At 49.0% G+C, this 23144-nt stretch overlaps 1 protein-coding gene across 1 annotated transcript in view; it reads left to right on the top strand.

Annotated features, from left to right (window-relative positions):
* Positions 1–23144, top strand: part of LOC132578340 (probable ubiquitin carboxyl-terminal hydrolase MINDY-4) — a 148693-nt gene that overhangs the window by 70635 nt on the left and 54914 nt on the right. Inside the window, exons 9-13 of the mRNA XM_060248284.1 lie at positions 937–1028; positions 16446–16550; positions 18428–18491; positions 21689–21754; positions 22942–23009. Coding sequence (XP_060104267.1) covers positions 937–1028; positions 16446–16550; positions 18428–18491; positions 21689–21754; positions 22942–23009 — 395 coding nt within the window. The remainder of the gene's footprint in view (positions 1–936; positions 1029–16445; positions 16551–18427; positions 18492–21688; positions 21755–22941; positions 23010–23144) is intronic.

The raw sequence follows: 23144 nt of genomic DNA, 5'->3' as shown, positions 1-23144 counted from the left end.
CAATCAAAACTCAATATCTTTCTTTTCTCACATTCATATTAAAAGATTGTCCAATGTCTTTTTACGTTCCACTCTTGCTCTATATATCCTCTAAATTTCTTCCACTCCTTTGTAAACACGTCCAAGTCGTAGTCTCTTAAAGTTCTTGTTAATTTGTCCATCTCACGCTACGATAAAACTTTCACGATCCAGTCCCATTTCTCTGGTATTTTTTCTTGCTTCCACAACTGCGCATACAATGTCCTAGCAGCTGAGAGCAAATACCAAATTAGAGTTCTATCTTCTTTTGGAAATTTTTCTGCCAGAACTCCCTTTGGAGTTCAATAATGCTTGTCACAACCTTGCCCCTGGGCCAAGCCCCCAAAGTCTCCTGGCTCCACCCCAAAGCCTCCTGGCTGCACCCCCAAAGTCCCCAGATATTTCTTAAATTGGACCTGGCAACCCTATCCGCCACGCATTGCGCAGATGTCATCCAGGAATTGTCCCGGCCAGGGCTCTGGAACGAAATCCAGCACTCCTTTCCCCAAAACAAAAATCCCAGCGAAACTGGCTGAACGTCTGCATAAAAACTCTTAGGCTCATAGCAGTCGGCCTTCCGAACCCACCGTAGAAAACCCGCACCGTCCTGTGACATTTGGTCAGGTAATTTAGCCGCCAGGAAACTAGCCTGTTGTTTTCTTCCCCGAGAGCGGAACAAAAGGAACAGTGTCCCTGTGATGTTATCACGGCCACGCACTTGGGGTTTTTCAGGAAAGCGGGAAAGGATGCGGCCTTTCGGTTACGAATACAGCACTGCGGCCAAAGCGGGGGGGGGGGCGGGGAAATGGGGTTTAGGGGACCGGGAAATTGCAGTGGGGCTTCCCCAAATGCCACAGACCAGCCTCAAGCCACCCCCCCTCTCTTTGCCTTCCTCCTTCACGTGATGATGCCATTTAGGGGGGACCGTGCGGAGTTCTGGCGGCCGTCCAGGGCTGTGTCCTGAGACGTCTTATCTTCGGAGGCAGCGGCAGGATCGGCGGCGATCCTTGGTAAGTCGGCACGTCCCAGCGTTTTCTGTTCCAAATGGGATAAAAAGGCCCTCTATTGTTGCAAGGCGGGGGGGAGGGGGCCTATCAGGACTGACCGAAAAGAGGAAGAGAAGCCATCGGTGGACATGCTCACGTTGACTGAGGCTAACGGAAGCTGGAAGGAGTTGGCAGCCGCGTGGGTCCCAAAGTCAAATCTGAAGAACGGTCAAGTAACCAGGGCACTTTTTTTTGGTAGCAGGAACTCCTTTGCCTATTAGGCCACACAGCCCTGATGTAGCCAATCCTCCTGGAGCTTACAGTAGGCCCTGTACTTAGAGCCCTGGAAGCTCTTGGTCTTCCTCTTTTACCTGCCAATCCTAAACAGAGACATTGAAGACACTGGATTTATATTCCGCCCTCCACTCAGAGTCTCCACTCCGAAGAGTCTCAGAGCGGCTCACAATCTCCTTTACCTCCCCCCCCCCCCACAACAGACACCCTGTGAGGTGGGTGGGGCTGAGAGGGCTCTCCCAGAAGCTGCCCTTTCAAGGATGACCTCTGCCAGAGCTATGGCTGACCCAAGGCCATTCCAGCAGGGGCAAGTGGAGGAGTGGGGAATCGAACCCAGATTCTCCCGGGTAAGAGTCCGCACACTTCACCGCTACACCAAACAGAGCTCTGGGCAGGGCTGTGAAATTCCTCAGAGATTGGCTCTGCCTCAAGGTCCAAAGAAGAATTTTAATGGATCAGTCCAAGGATCCCTCTAGGCCTGGGGTAGCTCTCCAGATGTTTTTTGCCTACAACTCCCATCAGCCCCAGCCATTGGCCATGCTGGCTGGGGCTGATAGAAGTTGTAGGCAAAAAACATCTGGAGAGCTACCGTTGGCCACCTCTGCTCTAGTCTAGCGTCCTCTTTTGCACAATAGAAAACTGAATACCGCCATCCCTGGCCCAAATGCGGGAAGAAGCTAAAAAGTTCCCCAGTTAACTGCCCTTCAGAGATACAGTCCCTCATAACAATGAGGTACTGGCTGACAGCTATCTTCCGTGAATTGGTCTAATACCCTTTCAAACTGTGCCTTGTGGCAGTGTGTTCCACGTGGCACTTATGCCTGAGGACAGCAGGGTGTGGGGAAGGGGGGGGGTAGAATGCCCTAGAATCCACCTTCCAAAACAGCCATTTTGTCCAGGGGAACTGATCTCCGTTGCTTGAAGACCAGGGCTTTTTTTTGTAGCAGGACCTCCTTTGCCTATTAGGCCACACCCCCCTGATGTAGCCAATCCTTCTGGAGCTTACAGCAGGCCCTGTACGAAGAGCCCTGTAAGGAATTCTAGCAGGACCTCCTTTGCATATTAGGCCACACACCCCTGATGTAGCCAATCCTTCTGGAGCTTACGGCAGGCCCTGTACGAAGAGCCCTGTAAGGAATTCTAGCAGGACCTCCTTTGCATATTAGGCCACACACCCCTGATATAGCCAATCCTCCTGGAGCTTCCAGTAGGCCCTGTACTAAGAGCCCTGTAAGGAATTCTAGCAGGACCTCCTTTGCATATTAGGCCACACACCCCTGATGTAGCCAATCCTCCTGGAGCTTCCAGTAGGCCCTGTCAGAAGAGCCCTGTAAGGAATTCTAGCAGGACCTCCTTTGCCTATTAGGCCACACCCCCCTAATGTAGCCAATCCTCCTGGAGCTTACAGAAGGCCCTGCACTAAGAACCCTGTAAGCTCTTGGCTACGTCAGGGAGGCGTGGCCTAATAGGCAAAGGAATGCCTGCTACCGAAAAAAGCCCTGCAAGTAACAATTCTCTCTCTCTTTTTTGGTCGTCAACTCACAGCTGACTTACGGTGACCCCCGTATCGCAGGGGTTCCAAACATGGTGCTCAGGAGCACCATGGTGACCTGACCACCATCACCTTCCCTGGCACCCGCCAAGTTTTTTTTTAAAAGTGGGTGGGCCCAGGTAAGGTGGGCCCAAAGAGCCAGTGTGGCGGTCAGTTTATTTTTGACCACTCTTTCGTCTGCAGAAGGCTTTACCGTTCTGTATAAAATTATTGGCGAGGAAGAAATCCTACCTCTCGAAAAAGACCTTGAGAGACTTCGGCATTCCTCTGTTTTTATTGTCTTCCGGAGTCTTTTGTCTCGTTAAACGACTTTCTGAGTATTCTGTTTGAAGGACTTTTGTTTATAGAATGGAGTTGTGTAATGAGATGTGGACTGGGACATTTACCGGCACTTTACGACTGTTGGAAATATACGATCTGATTACGTTGTATCGATGGAGATATATGTGGAGATGTATAAATAGAACGTTTCAAATAGTTTTGGATTTAATTGCATAAGATGTAAACTCTACTAGTGAAATAAGATATTTAATTGCATGAAGAAGAAGATGATGATGATGATGATGATATTGGATTTATATCCTGCCCTCCACTCCAAATCTCAGAGCCTCAGAGCGGTTTACAATCTCCTTTATCTTCCTCCCCGACAACAGACACCATGTGAGGTAGATGAAGATATTGGATTTATATCCCGCCCTCCACTCCGAAGAGTCTCAGAGCGGCTCACAATCTCCTTTACCTTCCTCCCCCACAACAGACACCCTGTGAGGTAGATGAAGATATTGGATTTATGTCCTGCCCTCCACTCCGAAGAGTCTCAGAGTGGCTCACAATCTCCTTTACCTCCCCGCTCCCCACAACAGACACCCAGTGAGTTAGAAGATATTGGAGTTTATATCCCGCTCTCCTCTCCAAAGAGTCTCAGAGCGGCTCACAATCTCCTTTGCCTTCCTCCCCCACAACAGACACCCTGTGAGGTAGGTGGGGCTGAGAGAACTCTCACAGCAGCTGCCCTTTCAAGCACAACCTCTGCCAGAGGTATGGCTGACCCAAGGCCATTCCAGCAGCTGCAAGTGGAGGAGTGGGAAAGTGAACCCGATTCCCGCACTTAACCACCACACCAAAATGGCTCTTCAGATGCAGAGATGGTGAATAAAATTGTCATTATTAAGCAGTTAGTGATACCATTTCCATCCTATTCTTTAATAGCTATACAACTTGGATTAGCAGACGAACCTGCTATGGAAAATGCAACAGAGATGTGGAGAAATTCGGACTCAGTTGTTAAGGAGGGACAAACAGACTGCAGACGCTAAAAGAAGACTGCAGTTTTATACCTTGCCCTTCTCTCTGAATCAGAGTGTCCGAGCAGCTCACAATCTCCTTTATCTTCTTTCCCACAACAGACACCCTGTGAGGTGGGTGGGGCTGAAAGAGCTCTCACAGCAGCTGCCCTTTCAAGGTCAACCTCTGCCAGAGCTATAGCTGACCCAAGGCCATGCTAGCAGGTGCAAGTGGAGAAGTGGAAATCAAACCCAGTTCTCCCAGATAAGAAACCGCCCACTTAACCACTATGGCTGACTCAAGGCCATTCCAGCAGCTGCAACTGGAGGAGTGAGGAATCAAACCCGGTTCTCCCAGATAAGAGTCCGCCCACTTAACCACTATGGCTGACCCAAGGCCATTCCAGCAGGTGCAAGTGGAGGAGTGGGGAATCAAACCCGGTTCTCCCAGATAAGAGTCCGCCCACTTAACCACTGTGGCTGACCCAAGGCCATTCCAGCAGGTGCAAGTGGAGGAGTGGGGAATCAAACCCGGTTCTCCCAGATAAGAGTCCGCCCACTTAACCACTGTGGCTGACCCAAGGCCATCCCAGCAGGTGCAAGTGGAGGAGTGGGGAATCAAACCCGGTTCTCCCAGATAAGAGTCCGCCCACTTAACCACTGTGGCTGACCCAAGGCCATCCCAGCAGGTGCAAGTGGAGGAGTGGGGAATCAAACCCGGTTCTCCCAGATAAGAGTCCGCCCACTTAACCACTGTGGCTGACCCAAGGCCATCCCAGCAGGTGCAAGTGCAGGAGTGGGGAATCAAACCCGGTTCTGCCAGATAAGAGTCCGCGCACTTAACCATTACACCAAACGGAGGAGTAATTTTTCCTGTGTTCTCTATTGCTGTCCACATTGAAATTCACCACCTTCCACGAATGGTTTCCACTTTTTAAAAGAAAGCTCCTCTGTTATGTAAGATCTTGCTGGGCCGAAAATCAAGTCAGTAATTTTTGCTCCATCTTCTTGGTTGCGCTTGTGTTGACTGATTGTAGAATTTTCAAGGCAAGAGAGGAATGGAGGTGGTTTGCCATAGCCTCCCAGCGTAGCAACCGTGGAGCTTCCTTGGTGGTCTCCCATCCAAATCCTAGCCTGGGCTGACCCTGCTTAGTTTCCAAAGATCTGAGGAGATCAAGTTAGCCTGGGCCGTCCAGGTCAAAGCAATAAAAGCAACCCTAAACTTCCTTGGAGATTTCTCATCTAAGGACACATCAGGACTGAGCCTGCTTAGCTTCCAAGATCTGAGGAGATCAGAGTAGCCTGGGGTATCTTTTGGTGTAGCGGTTAAGTGTGTGGACTCTTATCTGGGAGAACCAGGTTTGATTCCCCACTCCTCCACTTGCAGCTGCTGGAATGGCCTTGGGTCAGCCATAGCTCTAATAGAGAGCCAGCTGGTGTAGTGGTTAAGTGTGTGGATTCTTATCTGGGAGAACCAGGTTTGATTCCCCACTCCTCCACTTGCACCTGCTGGAATGGCCTTGGGTCAGCCATAGCTCTGGCAGAAGTTGTCCTTGAAAGGGCAGCTGCTGGGAGAGCTCTTTCAGCCCCACCCACCTCACAGGGTGTCTGATGTGGGAGACGGAGATAAAGGAGTTTGTAAACTGCTCTGAGTCTCTGATTCAGAGAGAAGGGCGGGGTATAAATCTGCAGTCATTGTTGTCTTCTTCTCCTACTCCTCCTTCTCCTCCTCCTCCTCCTTCTTTTCTGGCAACCATTGAGTCCAAACATGTCATGAGGATAACCAAATACCTCACTTATCTGGAGGTCCCATCTTATTGAACAGGGGTGACCAACGGTAGCTCTCCAGATGTTTTTTGCCTTCAACTCCCATCAGCCCCAGCCAGCATGGCCAACGGCTGGGGCTGATGGGAGTTGTAGGCAAAAAAGAACCTGGAGAGCTACCATTGGCCACCCCTGTTATAGAAGAGCATTTACTTTGGCTCGATATCTGGTAATTCCTTCAAAGGTGCTCAATGGGGAGCGTAGGAAGATTGCATATGAAGACAGATGTTGCCCTTGCTCCATGGGAGAAGTGGAATCAATGACCCATATGTTCTTCCGATGTCCGTTCCATCAATGTGGTCTATTTTTGAACAGGAACGCACATGAACACAGTTCCGGCTGGCTTGGCTAGGGTTCCAGCTGGCTTGGCCAGGGTTCAAAGGGTGTGATGTCTACCCATGCTAGTTGCCACATTTGCATTCCTGCTTGGCTTGAGGGCAACGGTATTGCACAGTGTCTATCCCAAAGGGCCATCAAACACAATGCTTTGATGATTAAAAAATTCAACTCTTCAACTCAGGGAGGGAGGGGGAAAATTATAAAAATCCTTGTTTCCAAGGCTTTTTCTGAACAGGAAGAAGAAGATGATATTGGATTTATATCCCTCCCTCCACTCCGAAGAGTCTCAGAGCGGCTCACAATCTCCTTTCCCTTCCCCCCCCCAACAGACACCCTGGGAGGTGGGTGGGGCTGAGAGGGCTCTCACAGCATCTGCCCTTTCAAGGACAACCTCTGCCAGAGCTATGGCTGACCCAAGGCCATTCCAGCGGGTGCAAGCGGAGGAGTGGGGAATCAAACCCAGTTCTCCCAAATAAGAGTCCGCACACTTAACCACTACACCAATCTGACTCTCCTACACCAGGAATGTATGCATAGGAATGTAGTTCCGGCTAGCTTGGTGTGAGGGGTGTGTAACCTAACATGTAAATGAGTTCCTGCTGTGCTTTTTCTACAAAAAATAGCCCATCGAAAATATAAGGATAAGTTTGTTTCCAAGTCTTTAGACAGAACCATAGCGGATGCAGACAAGGCCTGCCTGGGGGAAACTTAACTGACGAAAACCCGCAGCTCTCCAGACAAATAGCTAAATTCTGTTGCCATCTGGTAGAATTCCACAATAGGAAATTTATATGACCTGCCTGAATTGTATGATTCATATGATTTTATAGACATTTGTTATTTGACATTTTAGACTTACTTTAGACTTTAGACTTTCTGGATTCTTATAAGGTTGGAAGGTTTTTATATTCAAGTATACTTCTTGGAATATTTATGGTGGCTTTAATAAGGATGTATTGGGTTTTCAGGTAGCTGGCTCGAGGTTGACTCAGCCTTCCATTCTTCTAAGGTCGGTCAAATGAGTCCCCAGCTTGCTGGGGGGAAAGTGTAGATGACTGAGGAAGGCAATAGCAAACCACCCCATAAAAAGTCTGCCGTGAAAATGTTGTGAAAGCAACGTCACCCCAGAGTCGAAAACGACTGGTGCTTGCGCAGGGGACCTTTCCTTTCCTATTATCGTTAATGGCCTGTGGCTTGTAAATAATGGCCCTTGACTGTAAATAAACATTCATTCCTTCCTTCCATATGAAGACAGATGTTGCCTTTACTTCATGGGAGAAGTGGAATCAGTGATTCATGGAAGAAGTGGAATCAGTGATCCATATGTTCTTTTGATGTTCATTCCATCAAATATAGAGGGATAAGTTTGTTTCTCCATTTTTAGACAGAACATGAGAGCCAATTTGGTGTACTGGTTAAGTGTGTGGACTCTTATCTGGAAGAACTGGGTTTTGATTCCCCCACTCCTCCACTTACAGCTGCTGGAATGGCCTTGAGTCAGTCATAGCTCTCGTAGGAGTTGTCCTTGAATGGGCAGCTGCTGTGAGAGCCCTCTCAGCCCCACCCACCTCACAGGGTGTCTGTTGTGGGGGAGGAAGATAAAGGAGACTGTGAGCCGCTCTGAGATTCAGAGTGGAGGGCGGGATATAGATCCAATATCATCATCATCATCATCATCATCATCTTCATTCATTCATTCATTCATTCATTCATTCATTCATTCATTCAGCCTAGGGTATCCAGGTCAGGGCCCCCACCGCCTTGCTCTTTGGAATACTCTGTCCCGTTTGTAGTTTTTCTGTCATTTGTCTAGCTCCTGAAGTCCTGTCCTGGCATCTCTGAACAGATGAGGAAGAACCCTGGGCGGTACAGGACCTCAACTTCCTTTCTTCTCCTGATGTGCCCCAAAGTTCCACTTCCCTTCAGAGCAGGTTCTGACGGTCCACGGTCCCAAAAGCAGATGAGGAATGCCAGTGTTTCTTCTTTCATGTCTGGCATTCTGATTTGATGTTTAGTCCTTTGAATCGTTAGATCTTTTCAGCCCAGCAGTGGGAACGTTTCGAAGACTCCCATCTCAGGCTGAAGCGGCTATAGTCTACGACTCCAGGGGGAGTTCCAAATTTATGAAGGCCTTTGATTTTATCAAAGATTTCAGGTTTTCATGGCTGGTAACATCATTAGGGTTTGTAGAATCTTTCGGAACTCAACGCACAGCAGCCAAGAAGGTCTGAGAGCCTGCTCCGGCTGCAACGCCACTGAGGAGGTTCTCCGCAGCTGAGAACGAAACGTCTGGAAGGAAAACTTTCTCCAGTAGAACACGGCACTTGATCCCGAAAGATTCTACAAACCCTAATGCCTTTGATTTTGTTCCTGCTTGATTTAACGGAAGACTAAACTGACACCCTGATCAGTTGTTAAGTTATATTTTTTGTTTTGTCCCCCGCTGTCCCAGTACTAATTTCTGTGCATGTATTTCTCATCGCTAGTCAGTTGCTAGTTTGGCCAGGGGGCAAGACTCCACCCCCATCTGTTAAAAAAGCAGGCAAACATAAGAACATAAGAGAAGCCATGTTGGATCAGGCCAATGTTGGATCAGGCCATGTTGGATCAATCCAGTCTGTGTCACATAGTGGCCCGAACCCAGGTATCATTAGGAGATCCACCAGTAGGGCCAGAACTCCAGAAGCCTTCCCATTGTTGCTCCCCAAGCACCTAGAAGACAGAGCATCACTGCCCCAGACAGAGCATTCCATCTAGACCTTGTGGCTAAGAGAACATAAGAGCATAGGAGAAGTCATGTTGGATCAGGCCAATGGCCCATCCAGTCCAACACTCTGAGTCACATAAGAGAGGCCATGTTGGATCAGGCCAGTGGCCCATCCAGTCCAACACTCTGGGTCACATAAGAACATAAGAGAAGCCATGTTGGATCAGGCCAATTGCCCATCCAGTCCAACCCTCTGAGTCACATAAGAACATCCGAGAAGCCATGTTGGATCAGGCCAGTGGCCCATCCAGTCCAACACTCTGGGTCACATAAGAACATAAGAGAAGCCATGTTGGATCAGGCCAGTGGCCCCTCCAGTCCAACACTCTGTGTCACACAGTGGCCAAAAAAACCCAGGTGCCATCAGGAGGTCCACCAATGGGGCCAGGACAGTAGAAGCCCTCCCACTGTTGCTTCTCCCCCCAGCTCCAAAAATACAGAGCATCAGTGCCCTAGACATAAGAACAGAAGAGAAGCCATGTTGGATCAGACCAATGGCTCATCCAGTCCAACGCTCTGTGTCACACAGTGGCCAAAATCTAGGTGCTGTTAGAAGGTCTACCAACAGGGCTAAAACTCCAGAAGCTCTTCCATTGTTTTCCCCCAAGCACCAGAAATCCAGAGCATCGCTGTTCCAAACAGAGTGTTCTATCTATACCTTGTGGCTAATAGCCACTGATGGATCTCTGCTCCATCAAGTAAACCAAGTTTTCTTCTCACGGCTGAAGGAACTAGTTGTTTTTCATCAGAACGAATCTGGGTGTTGCTGAGATTTATCTTGTCTATTACCGTAATTACTAAGAGATGTCAAGTATCAGCCAGGACAATGGTGACCCTTCCTAGGGTTTTCAAGGCAAGAGATGTGGTTTGGCATTGCCTGCCTCTGGATAATGCAGTAGGCTTCCTTGATGGTCTCCCATCCAAATGCCGACCAGAGCCAACCCTGCGTAGCTTCTGAGTTCTGATAAAGTTAAGCTAGCCTTCATGATAGGCTTAGGCAACTTATGGGAACCCCTCATGGGGATTTCACACCAAGAGACATGCAGAGGTGGTTTGTCATTTGGTGTAGTGGTTAAGTGTGGACTCTTATCTGGGAGAACTGGGTTTGATTCCCCACTTCTCCACTTGTGCCTGCTGGAATGGCCTTGGGTCAGCCATAGCTCTTGTAGGAGTTGTCCTTGAAAGAGCAGTTTCTGGGAGAGCTCTCACAGCCCCACCCACTTCACAGGGTGCCTGTTGTGGGGGGAGAAGACATAGGAGATTGTAAGCCGCTCTGAGACTCTGATTCAGAGAGAAGAGTGGGGTATAAATCTACATTCTTCTTCTTCCCCTGCAGAGCAACCCTGCTCTTCCTTGGTGGTCTCCCATCCAAGGCCAATGAAACCGATGGGCAGTGGGTTCAAGACAGACAAAAGGAAATGGCACTTTGCACAGAGAGAGATCGAAAGGAGGAATTTGCTGCCAGAGGATGTAGCGATGGCCACAGGAATAAACAGCTTTCAAAGGGATTTAAGTAGATTCATGAAGGAGAAATCTCTTAGTGGCTACTAGCCATGGTGACTGAGGGGAACCTCCACATTCAGTAGCACTGAACCTCTGAATCCGAGAGGCAACATCAGGGGCAGGCCTCAGCCTCTGTGGCTGTTGTTGGCCCTCCAGAGGAACTAGTTGGCCACTGTGTGAGACAAGAGGCTGAACTAGATGGACCCTCCCTGGTCTGATCCAGCAGGGCTCTTCTGATGTTCTTCTCAGGGGAAGGCCTCAGCCTCTCTGCCCTCTGGTTGGCCCTCCAGAGGAACTGGTTGGCCACTGTGTGAGACAAGAGGCTGAACTAGATGGACCCTCCCTGGTCTGATCCAGCAGGGCTCTTCTGAGGTTTTTATCAGGGGAAGGCCTCAGCCTCTCTGCCCTGTTGTTGGCCCTCCAGAAGAACTGGTTGGCCACTGTGTGAGACAGGAGGCTGGACTAGATGGACCCTCACTGGTCTGATCCAGCAGGGCTCATCTGATGTTCTTATGAAGGCCTCGGCCTCTCTGCCCTGCTGTTGGCCCTCCAGAGGAACTGTGTGAGGCAAGAGGCTGGACTAGATGGACCCTCCCTGGTCTAATCCAGCAGGGCTCTTTTCATGTTCTTATCAGGGGAAGGCCTTGGCCTCTCTGCCCTGTTGCCGGCCCTCCAGAGGAACCGGTTGGCCACTGGGTGAGACAGGAGGTTGGACTAGATGGGCCACTGGTCTGATCCAGCAGGGCTGTTCCTATATCAGGGGAAGGTCTCAGCCTCTCTGCCCTGTTGTCGGCCCTCCAGAGGAACTGGCTGGCCACTGTGTGAGACAGGAGGCTGGACTAGATGGACTATTGGTCTGATCCAGCAGGGTTCTGCTTAGGTTTTTATGTTCTTAACTGGGGCCGCCCTTCGTTAGCCTCTGAGCTCTGATAAGCCTCGGCTATTCAAGCTCCTCTTCCAGTTTAAGGGATGATCAAGTTGAGCTTAGATTATTCATTTTTAGCGACCACTGAATTTGGCACTGTTGCCCTCATTACTGTATACCTTAATCAGCTTAACATCAGCTGAGAGGTGAAGGGAGGGGATAATTTTGAGCAGGGACTGTGAAATAATGAGTTCGGACTTCCGCTAACAGAAATCAGCAGGGGGAATCAGCAAGGATTGCTGGAGTGCAAATTCACCATTTCAAAAGTTCCATCATTGAGTGTATGTGTGCATACAAGAGAGCCAGTTTTGTGTAGTGGTTAAGAGTGAGAACTCTTATCTGGGAGAACCGGGTTTGATTCCCCACTCCTCCACTTGCAGCTGCTGGAATGGCCTTGGGTCAGCCATAGCTCTGGCAGAGGTTGTCCTTGAAAGAGCAGCTGCTGTGAGAGCCCTCTCAGCCCCACCCACCTCACAGGGTGTCTGTTGTGGGGGAGGAAGGTAAAGAACGTAAGAATATAAGAGAAGCCGTGTTGGATCAGGCCAATGGCCCATCCAGTCCAACACTCTGTATCACACAGTGGCCTGCTCCATATTTTTATCCCTGCTCCATATTTTTCTCTAACCCCCTCTTGAAGCTGGCTATGCTTGTAGCCGCCACCACCTCCTGTGGCAATGAATTCCACATGTTAATCACCCTTTGGGTGAAGAAGTACCTCCTTTTATCCATTCTAACCCGACTGCTCAGCAATTTCATTGAATGCCCACGAGTTCTCGTATTGTGAGAAAGGGAGAAAAGTACTTCTTTCTCTACCTTCTCCATCCCATGCATAATCTTGTAAACCTCTATCATGTCACCCCGCAGTCGACGTTTCTCCAAGCTAAAGAGCCCCAAGCGTTTCAACTTTTCTTCATAGGGAAAGTGTCCCAAACCATTAATCATTCTAGTTGCCTTTTTCTGCACTTTTTCCAATGCTATAATATCCTTTTTGAGGTATGGTGACCAGAATTGTACACAGTATTCCAAATGAGACCGCAACATCAATTTATACAGGGGCATTATGATACTGGCTGATTTGTTTTCAATTCCCTTCCTAATAATTCCCAATATGGCGTTGGCCTTTTTTATTGCAATCGCACACTGTCTTGACATTTTCAGTGAGTTATCTACCACAACCCCAAGATCTCTCTCTTGATCAGTCTCTGCCAGTTCACACCCCATCAACTTGTATTTGTGGCTGGGATTCTTGGCCCCAATGTGCATTACTTTGCATTTGGCCACATTGAACATCATCTGCCACGTTGACATCCACTCACCCAGCCTCAACAGATCCCTTTGGAGTTCCTCACAATCCTCTCTGGTTCTCACCACCCTGAACAATTTAGTGCCATCTGCAAACTTGGCCACTTCACTGCCTACTCTCAACTCCAAATCATTTATGAACAAGTTAAAGAGCATGGGACCCAGTACTGAGCCCTGCGGCACTCCACTGCTTACCGTCCTCCACTGTGAAGACTGCCCATTTATACTCACTCTCTGCTTCCTATTAATTAGCCGGTTTTTGATCCACAAGAGGACCTGTCCTTTTACTCCATGACTCTCGAGCTTTCTAAGGAGCCTTTGATGAGGAACTATATCAAAAGCTTTCTGAAAGTCAAGGTAAACAATATCTATCGGGTCTCCTTTGTCCACATGTTTGTTCACTCCCTCAAAGAAATGTAACAGGTTAGTGAGGCAAGATCTTCCCTTACAGAAGATTATTAAAGGAGATTATGAGCCGCTCTGAGACTCTTTGGAGTGGAGGGCGGGATATAAATCCAATATCTTCTTCTACCTCACAGGGGGTCTGTTGTGGGGGGGGGGGCGAGGTAAAGGAGATTATGAGCTGCTCTGAGACTCTTCGGAGTGGAGGGCGGGATATAAATCCAATATCTTCATCTACCTCACAGGGTGTCTGTTGTGGGGGAGGAAGGTAAAGGAGATTGTGAGCCGCTCTGAGACTCTTCGGAGTGGAGGGCGGGATATAAATCCAATATCTTCATCTACCTCACAGGGTTGTCTGTTGTGGGGGAGGAAGGTAAAGGAGATTGTGAGCCGCTCTGAGACTCTTCGGAGTGGAGGGTGGGATATAAATCCAATAGCTTCATCTACCTCACAGGGTGTCTGTTGTGGGGGAGGAAGGGAAAGGAGATTGTGAGCCGCTCTGAGACTCTTCGGAGTGGAGGGCGGGATATAAATCCAATATCTTCTTCATCGTCTTCTTCTGTCTGGTATGGGTTGGGTGGGCTCTCCTTCCTTCCTGAACAAATTGTTGAAATATTTTGCGGATGCAATGAAGCGCTCACACAGAAGCCTTCCAAAAGCATAAGAGTGAATCATGACCGCTAATGTCTGTTTGTTTTTTTGGCCTCTCTGCAGAAATAGTCCTCCCGGGAGAGCTTTGGCCCCACCTTAAGTACAACTTTTTGCATCCTGCTGAACTCTCTGTCTAGGGCAGCATCGTTTCCCAATATTTGTCCTTAATGGGCCCTTCTCCTAATTGCATCCCACTGCCTTTACTTTCAACCCTCGCACCAAGCTCAGCATTTCCTCTCTTATATTTTCTCCACCCATCGGGTATTTCCAGATCTCTCTCTCTCTCTGGGTGTTTTTACACTGACAGTTTGTGACTCTCTATCACCGCATTGGAAACTCATCTTTTACACAACCTAACTTGCAGCGACGTTTTTCTCGAAACTAGTTTTGATCCGGTCATTTCTCTACAGGCGTTTCAAACTTGTATTGTAGAGGTTTTCGTGCGTTTTAAAAGACTCCTCACCGGCAGTAATTTGCCTGAGAACTGAGAGCACTTGAAATTTTTACATATCGTTGCTTGCCTCATTTTGTGATTTAAATTTGTATTATCAAAGATTTCAGGTTTTCACGGCTGGCGTCATCATCAGGGTTTGTAGAATCTTTCGGGCTCAAGTGCCGTGTTCTACTGGAGAAAGATTTTCGTCCAGACGTTTCGTTCTCGGCTGCGGAGAACATCCTCAGTGGCGTTGCAGTCGGAGCAGGCGCTCTGACCTTCTTGGCTGCTGTGCATTGAGTGGGGCCAGGGCTGCTGCCCTTTCATCACACCCCCTCCAGCCTAGAAATAGCAGCTCTCCAGCAGCCTCCCTCTGGCTTCACTCAATGCACAGCAGCCAAGAAGGTCAGAGCGCCTGCTCTGGCTGCAATGCCACTGAGGATGTTCTCCGCAGCCGAGAACGAAACGTCTGGAAGAAAAACTTTCTCCGGTAGAACACGGCACTTGAGCCCGAAAGATTCTACAAACCCTAATAAATTTGTATTGTTTTGCAGCATTGACACAATTTCCAAGCAATCGTGTACATTTAACTAAGCACTGGTATTCTGGCTGCTCTCTCATCAGAGACTCCCCACCCCCCAATGAAACGCTTTCAGCAGGAAATATAGACGTTTGGTGTAGTGGTTAAGTGTGTGGACTCTTATCTGGGAGAACCGGGTTTGATTCCCCGCTCCTCCACTTGCACCTCCTGGCATGGCCTTGGGGCTGCAACTCGCTCCGCCTCTTTCGCGCAGCAAGCAAGATCCTCTAAAAAGCAGTTTCTGTTTGCTGCGCGAAAAAGGCAAAGGGAGTTGCGACCCCCAGGCAGATAGTATGAAATTCGATGGAAGCCCCACGGAGAAGAGGAGCGTGAGACCGACATAAGGCTAGTGAGAAATCAATCTCTCACTCTCTTTTTGCCTCTCTGAAACCATGGCAGATCCGGGGAGGTGTCCAAAACACAGTTCAGCCAAAGGCTCTCCTTTCTCCCTTCCCCACCCCCCTCCTCTGTAGAAAGCCACAAACATCTTGTGTCCGGCTGACCGTAGATTGTAAACTATGGTTTGGTGTAGAGAGTTAGTTTGGTGTAGTGGTTAAGTGTGTGGACTCTTATCTGGGAGAACTGGGTTTAATTCCTCCACTTGCATCTGCTGGAATGGCCTTGCGTCAGCCATAGTTCTGGCAGAGGTTGTCCTTGAAAGGGCAGCTGCTGTGAGAGCCCTCTCAGCCCCACCCACCTCACAGGGTGTCTGTTGTGGGGGAGGAAGGTAAAGGAGATTGTGAGCCGCTCTGAGACTCTTCGGAGTGGAGGGCGGGATATAAATCCAATATCTTCATCTACCTCACAGGGTGTCTGTTGTGGGGGAGGAAGGGAAAGGAGATTGTGAGCCACTCTGAGACTCTTCGGAGTGGAGGGCAGGATATGAATCCAATATCTTCATCTACCTCACAGGGTGTCTGTTGTGGGGTGGGGGAGGAAGGTAAAGGAGATTGTGAGCCACTCTGAGACTCTTCGGAATGGAGAGCGGGATATAAATCCAATATCTTCATCTACCTCACAGGGTGTCTGTTGTGGGGGAAGAAGGTAAAGGAGATTGTGAGCTGCTCTGAGACTCTTCAGAGTGGAGAGCAGGATATAAATCCAATATCTTCATCTCCCTCACAGGGTGTCTGTTGTGGGGGGGGGGGGAAGGTAAAGGAGATTGTGAGCCCCTCTGAGACTCTTCAAAGTGGAGGGCGGGATATAAATCCAATATCTTCATCTACCTCACAGGGTTTCTGTTGTGGGGGGGAGGAGGGTAAAGGAGATTGTGAGCCCCTCTGAGACTCTTCAGAGTGGAGAGCGGGATATAAATCCAATATCTTCATCTACCTCACAGGGTGTCTTTTTTGGGGGGGGGGGGTAAAGGAGATTGTAAGCCGCTCTGAGACTCTTCGGAGTGGAGGGCGGGATATAAATCCAATATCTCATCTACCTCACAGGGTGTCTGTTGAGGGGGAGGAATGTAAAGGAGATTGTGAGCCGCTCTGAGACTCTTTGGAGTGGAGGGCGGGATATAAATCCAATATTTTCTTCTTCATATTCTTCTAAACAGTGATGTTTTTGCATTTCCTGTTCCCAAACAGCAAGAACCTCCATCCTTCAGAAGCCCAGAGGACCGAATGCCTCGCTTTGGCTCTCGCTGATATTTTATGGCGCGCCGGTGGCAGCGAGAAAGCCACAGTTGCCTTGTAAGTTAGAAGTGTTTTCTTAAAGGACCGGTTAAAGTTTCTTCAGGCGGGGAAAATTGCCTATTAATACCCTCTTTCCCCCTCCACTTAAGGTGAGTAGGGTCATGGCTCAAGGGTAGAGGAGCCACTCCAGGACCTCTTTTTGTCACAGGAACTTCTTTGCATATTAGGCCACGCCCCCTGATGCAGCCAATCCTCCTGGAGCTGACAGTAGGCCCTGTATGAAGAGCCCTGGCTCCACCCCCCAGTGTTTCCTGACTCCGCCTCCAAATGAGTTGTAGTTCCGGGGGGGATCCCCACGTCCTGCCTGTAAACTGGCATCCCTATTTCCAGGGTCCATTGAAAGAAAGAAAGAAAGACCAGACGAGATCGGGCGTGTTCAGGGTGGTATTGCCGTAGGCGAAGATGAGTAAAAAGATGTCGGATAGATGTTGGAAATGTAAAAATCATGAAGGTTCTTTTTTTCATATGTGGTGGACTTGTGAAAAAGCGAAAAAGTTTTGGCAGATGATATAACAAGAAATTTCTAAAATTTTGGGATACGACTTTAAGAAAGTTGCAGAGACTTTTCTGCTGGGATGACAAATGGAAAAATTTCCAAAAGAAGATAGAACTCTAATTTGGTATTTGCTCTCAGCTGCTAGGACATTGTATGCGCAGTTGTGGAAGCAAGAAGAAATACCAGAGAAATGGGATTGGATTGTGAAAGTTTTATCGTGGAGTGAGATGGACAAATTAACAAGAACTTTAAGAGACTATGATTTGGACGTGTTTAAAAAGAAGTGGAAGAAATTTAGAGGATATATAGAGAAAGAGTGGAATGTAAAAAGACATTGGACAATTTTTTAATGTGAATATGAGAAAAGAAAGATATTGAACTTTGATTGGTTAAGGGTACCTTTATAACTGAACTTAAGTATATAACCTCTGCGGGAGTCTAGTAACGGAGGGAGGGGGGGATTGGAAAATATCATATGGGTTAGAGATAGTAATGATACAATTAGATATTGTCACCATATGTTATCAATAAATTGTTTAAAATGAAAAAGAAAGAAAGACCACACCCACAGAGGCCCCCACCATTTTCGTCCCCTCCAGCGAGGATGAAGGGGATAGCGATTCCAGCACTGACAGGGGTGCAGTGGAGCTCCATCACCATCTCTAAGCTGGGGTCCCCAACCTTTTTGAGCCTGGGGGCATTGTTAGGATTTTGATGCAGCACAACTGCAAAATGGCTGCCGCGGGAGGTGGAGCCACCCGTAAAATGGCTGCCGCAGAAGGCAAAGCCACAAAACGGCTGCTCCAGTTTGCCATCAGTCGCCCATCGAAGATCCTTGCGCTGTGGTAGCAGTTGGGGCCAAAGCAACATTTTTAAAGATCTCCACAGCCAATCAAATCTCCAGTGGCGAATCAGAAGCCTTCCTGGGCAAAAGCCCTCTTTGGCACCACCTACATTCTAAAAACACCCAGCAGGCACCAGGAATGGTGTCGGTGGATGCCATGACGCCCTCGGGCACCATGTTGAGGCCTGTGGTTTTAGCACTTACGTCTGCCCCCCTCTCTCCTTCTACAACTAGTTTGCCAGTTTGGTGTAGTGGTGAAGTGTGTGGACTCTTACCTGGGAGAACCGGGTTTGATCCCCCACTCCTCCACTCGCAGCTGCTGGAATGGCCTTGGGTCAGCTGTAGCTCTCATAGAGCTGTCCTTGAAAGGGCAGCTGCTGGGAGAGCTCTCTCAGCCTCACCTACCTCACAGGGTATCTGTTGTGGGGGTGGCGGAGTAAAGGAGATTGTGACCACTGTGAGACTCAGAGTGTAGGGCGGGATATAAATCCACTATCTTCTTCAATATCTATTTTGTCTGTCTGTCCTGTCCAGGTGCACCGGAACACAGCAGTTCACCCCTGCAGGGAAATACAAAGCTGACGGGGTCCTGGAAACGGTAGGATTTCATTCCATCTTAGGGTTGTCAGGGATGGGAGGGAGGAGGGGGGTGGAAGACTTTCGGAGATTTGGTAATGGATCGGAGACTCAGAGCGGCTGACAATCTCCTATATCTCCCCCCCCCCCACAACAGACACCCTCTCACAGCAGCTGCCCTTTCAAGGACAACCTCTGCCAGAGCGATGGCTGATCCAAGACCATCCCAGCAGGTGAAAGGGGAGGAGCGGGGAATCAAACCCGGTTCTCCCAGATTAGAGTCCGCCCACTTATCCACTATGGCTGACTCAAGGCCATTCCAGCAGCTGCAACTGGAGGAGTGAGGAATCAAACCCGGTTTTCCCAGATAAGAGTCCGCCCACATAACCACTATGGCTGACTCAAGGCCATCCCAGCAGCTGCAAGTGGAGGAGTGGAGAATTAAACCCGGTTCTCCCAGATAAGAGTTCGCCCACTTAACCACTATGGCTGACCCAAGGCCATGCTAGCAGCTGCAAGTGGAGGAGTGGGGAATCAAACCCGGTTCTCTCAGATAAGAGTCCGCACACCACCACCAAACTGACTCTAGAAAATGAGCTCAAATCCCAGGTCTCGCCTGGAGGCTAGCACCTCTATGACTTCTGTGCACATGTATGCGTTTCTCATACAAAGGTGAATCTCATGGAGAAGGGCTATCAGGCATCTGCCCTGATTCACTCCTGGAATTTTGGTATCCCAAGAATCTTGGCCGTCCCTCTAAGGAGGGAAACATGCTCCTAGCCCTCATGACAGCAGAGAAACACCAGAAAATTTGCTACTGGCGTCTGGCAAACCAGAGAGAAGCCAGAGCAATTTCTAGCACTTCTGACCTTTTCGAACTGCTTCCTGGGCAGCTGGTTCTGGATACGTGCTTTATAATCCCCCATTGCAAAGACCAAAAGGGAGGGATTACCCTTCTTGTTATTTTCACCCTAGCTGGGCTGCTGTCACACAGGGATAGCTCCATCTCTCATGCCAGTTTGCACGTAGCAGTCCCCCAATGCCGGACTTTCTTGGGGGAGGAGGGGATCCAGGATCAGGGCCCTGTTTACAAGAATGGAGGGTTTACTTTAGAGGTGGGAGCTGGTGGGAAAGCAGCTCCCCAGTTTCACGCCAACCTGACGGGCTGTCCGCCCGGTGAGGGAAAAAAAAGATCCTCAAAGAATCAAGGCAATATCAGAACGGTGCTGAGCTGGAACCGTAACGATCTTTGCGGAATGAAAAAAATCAAAATAACATTGCAGATAATGTTCCCCTTAAGAGCAATAGACGTGGATGTTCTGTTTCCACCCAGAGAACCTTTTTTTTCAACGAGTGCCTGGGACATTTTGGGCGTTTCCCCACATAGCTTACCTCGGAGCGACGTCCCTCTTCACCGCGCAGCATCTGCGCGGATTTCGCACCAACTGCTCCGCATAACCAGGAAGAGCCGCGGCTTCTGCGTCGCAGATGTAAACTGGTTTTTACCGGTTTACATCTGCGACGCAAAAGCCGCGGCTCTTCCTGGTTATGCGGAGCAGTTGGTGCGAAATCCGCACAGACGCTGCGCGGTGAAGAGGGACGTCGCTCCGAGGTAAGCTATGTGGGAAAACGCTCTTTGTTTTCAACCCTGCCCTTCCTCTGTAAGGGACACAGGGAAATTTACATGCTTTTCTGTTCCCCATTTTGTGCTCCTGGCTATCCTGCCCTATTGGCTAGGCTGAGGGAGAGGGGCTATCCTGTCCTAAGGTCACCCAGCAAGCTTCCACGGCAGAGTGAGGATTCGAACCTGGATCTCCGACCAACCACCACACCAGAACCCCTGTATAAATTGATGGTGCGGCCTCATTTGGAATACTGTGTTCAGTTCTGGTCACCATACCTCAAAAAAGATATTATTGGGAAAAGTACAGAAAAGGGGAACTAGAATGATTAAAGGGCTGCAACACATTCCCCTATGAAGAAAGGTTAAAGTGCTTGGGGCTCTTTAGCTTGGAGAAATGGCCACTGAGGGTGACATGATAAAGGTCGACAAGATTATGCATGGGACAGAGGAGGAAGAAGAAGAAGACCGCAGATTTATACCCCGCCTTTCTCTCTAAATCAGAGTCTCAGAGCGACTTACAATCTCCTTTATTTCCTTCCCCCACAACAGACACCCTGTGAGGTGGGTGGGGCTGAGAGAGCTCTCACAGCAGCTGCTCTTTCAAAGACAACCTCTGCCACAGCTATGGCTGACCCAAGGCCATTCCAGCAAGTGCAAGTGGAGGAGTGGGAAATCAAACCCGGTTCTCCCAGCTAAGTGTCCGCACACTTGATTACTACGCCAAACTGGCTCTCTCTAGAGAAGACAGGAAAAGAAGTCCTTTTCTCCCTTTCCCACAATACGAGAACTCGTGGGCACTCGATGAAATTGCTGAGCAGTCAGATTAGAATGGATAAAAGGATATCCTTCTTCACCCAAAGGGTGATTAACACATGGAATTCACTGCCACAGGAGGTGGCGGCGGCTACAAGCATAGCCAGCTTCAAGAGGGGACTGCATAAACATATGGAGTTCTTCCTCTTATGGCAGCCATTTTGTGGTTGAGCTCAGCACACAGTGTCAGAATTCCAAAGGTTGGGCACAGTGTCTAAGAGGTCAGGGGCTTTTTAGACACTGTTTAGCCTTTTAGACTCTGTTTTAGACAATGTTTATCCTGGAGAGGAGGCAGCTGAGAGGTGATATGATCACCATCTTCAAGTACTTGAGGGGCTGGCTGGGGCTAATGGGAATTGTAGGCAAAAAACATCTGGTGAGCTACTGTTGGCCACCCCTGAGATAGAGGATGGTGCGGAATTGTTTTCTGTGGCCCCAGAAGGCAGGACCAGAACCAACGGGTTGAAATTAAATCAAAAGAGTTTCCGGCTCAACATTAGGAGGAACTTCCTGACCGTTAGAGCGGTTCCTGAGTGGAACAGGCTTCCTCAGGAGGTGGTGGGTTCTCCTTCCTTGGAGGTTTTTCAACAGAGGCTGGGTGGCCATCTGACAGCAATGAGAGACCTGTGGATATAGGGGGAGGTGTTTGTGAGTTTCTTGCATTGTGCAGGGGATTGGACTAGATGAGCCTGGAGGTCCCTTCCAACTCTATGATTCTGTAGACCTTAGAAGTTCACTTTTTCATCCGATTCAGACTCAATCCTCTGCTTCCGCTCCCACAGGTTATGCTTCACGTGGTCACAAAATACGAAGACCTGCTGGGCTTCCTACAACAGAACATTTACAAGGTAGGACATCTGACCCTGAAACGGGCTTCCTGGTTCAGATCCTTGACCAGGGGTGGAATTCTAGCAGGAGCTCCTCTGCATGTTAGGCCGCACACCCCTGATGTAGCCAATCCTCTGAGAGTTTGTCAGCTCTCAGAGGATTGGCTACATCAGGGGTGTGCGGCCTAACATGCAAGAGGAGCACCTGCTAGAATTCCAGCCCTGTCTATGACGGTCTGCAGACAGCAAAACAGGAAAACCTTTACCAGTGCAGTTTGCTCAGCTTCTTCCCTTTCCCTCTCCCCGTGTCAGCAACCGTAGTGGTTCAGAAGTCATAAATATACCACCGGCCACCCCAATACCCCTGCTGCCCTCCTCAGAATCTTCACCAACATTTTCAGAGAGGCAAGGAAACCATTCTAGAACCCAGGCTGTCCAAGTCCCCCCCGCCCCACCAGCCGGTGTTTAAAGTTGGTGTGTTCTTTCAAACTCTCCTTCCTCCCTCTCTTCCATCTATTTGCCTTCCTGCCTCCCTGCCGTCCTATCTTGCAGCTCTCAGACATCGGACATTTATTCTCTATGGCTCTTAACAATGGGTATTTGTGGGTTTCCTGCATTGTGCAGGGGGTTGGACTGGATGGCCCTGAAGGTCCCTTCCAACTCTGTGATTCTATGATATTGGATTTATATCCCGCCCTATCCTCTGAATCTCAGAGCAGCTCACAATCTCCTTTCCCTTCCTCCCCCACAACAGACACCCTGTGAGGTAGATGAAGATATTGGATTTATATCCCGCCCTCTACTCTGGATCTCAGAGTCTCAGAGCGGTCACAGTCTCCTTTACCTTTACTGTCCTTATGGAGGGAAGACCCCATGCTGGAGAAGTAAACTTTTAGTTAAATCTCATCTCTGTGAACTTCTTCATCTGAACGATCACAAAATTGACTTGATTACCATCGAATCTCTTAATGATCAGTCTCTGATCAATATACTTTCTTGTTCTGGAACGAAAAAATATTTCATGCAATATTTCATAGTCCGTAACCCGCCTGGGATTGGCAACTCTAATTCTTGATGTCGGTTTTTCTAAAAAACAGGAATGTAGAAAAATACATCTGTGGTCCTTCTGTGAGAGTCCAGCGGGGAAAAGGGTGCTCCAGAACTCAACACTCTTGTCTTTCTTTTCTTCTCTGCTCCCCGCCTTCCAGTTTGAAGCCGGACCGCATGGGGCCATTCTTCTGACGCTCTCGGCGATACTATCGAGATCCATCCATCAGTGAGTACTTTTGCATTTCTTTCTCCCCAGCGCCCCTGCTCCTTAAGTGCTGGGATATCGTTTGAAAGGTGTGCAGAGCAGAGCTTTTTTATTGTTGTAGCAGGAACTTCTTTGTATATCAGGCCACGCCCCCCC

The sequence above is a fragment of the Heteronotia binoei genome, chromosome 10 (genome assembly GCF_032191835.1).
Source record: "Heteronotia binoei isolate CCM8104 ecotype False Entrance Well chromosome 10, APGP_CSIRO_Hbin_v1, whole genome shotgun sequence".
Classification (NCBI taxonomy): Eukaryota; Metazoa; Chordata; class Lepidosauria; order Squamata; family Gekkonidae; genus Heteronotia; species Heteronotia binoei.
The sequence above is the reverse complement of the archived record's forward strand: the minus strand, read 5'-3'. Positions and strand labels throughout refer to the sequence as shown.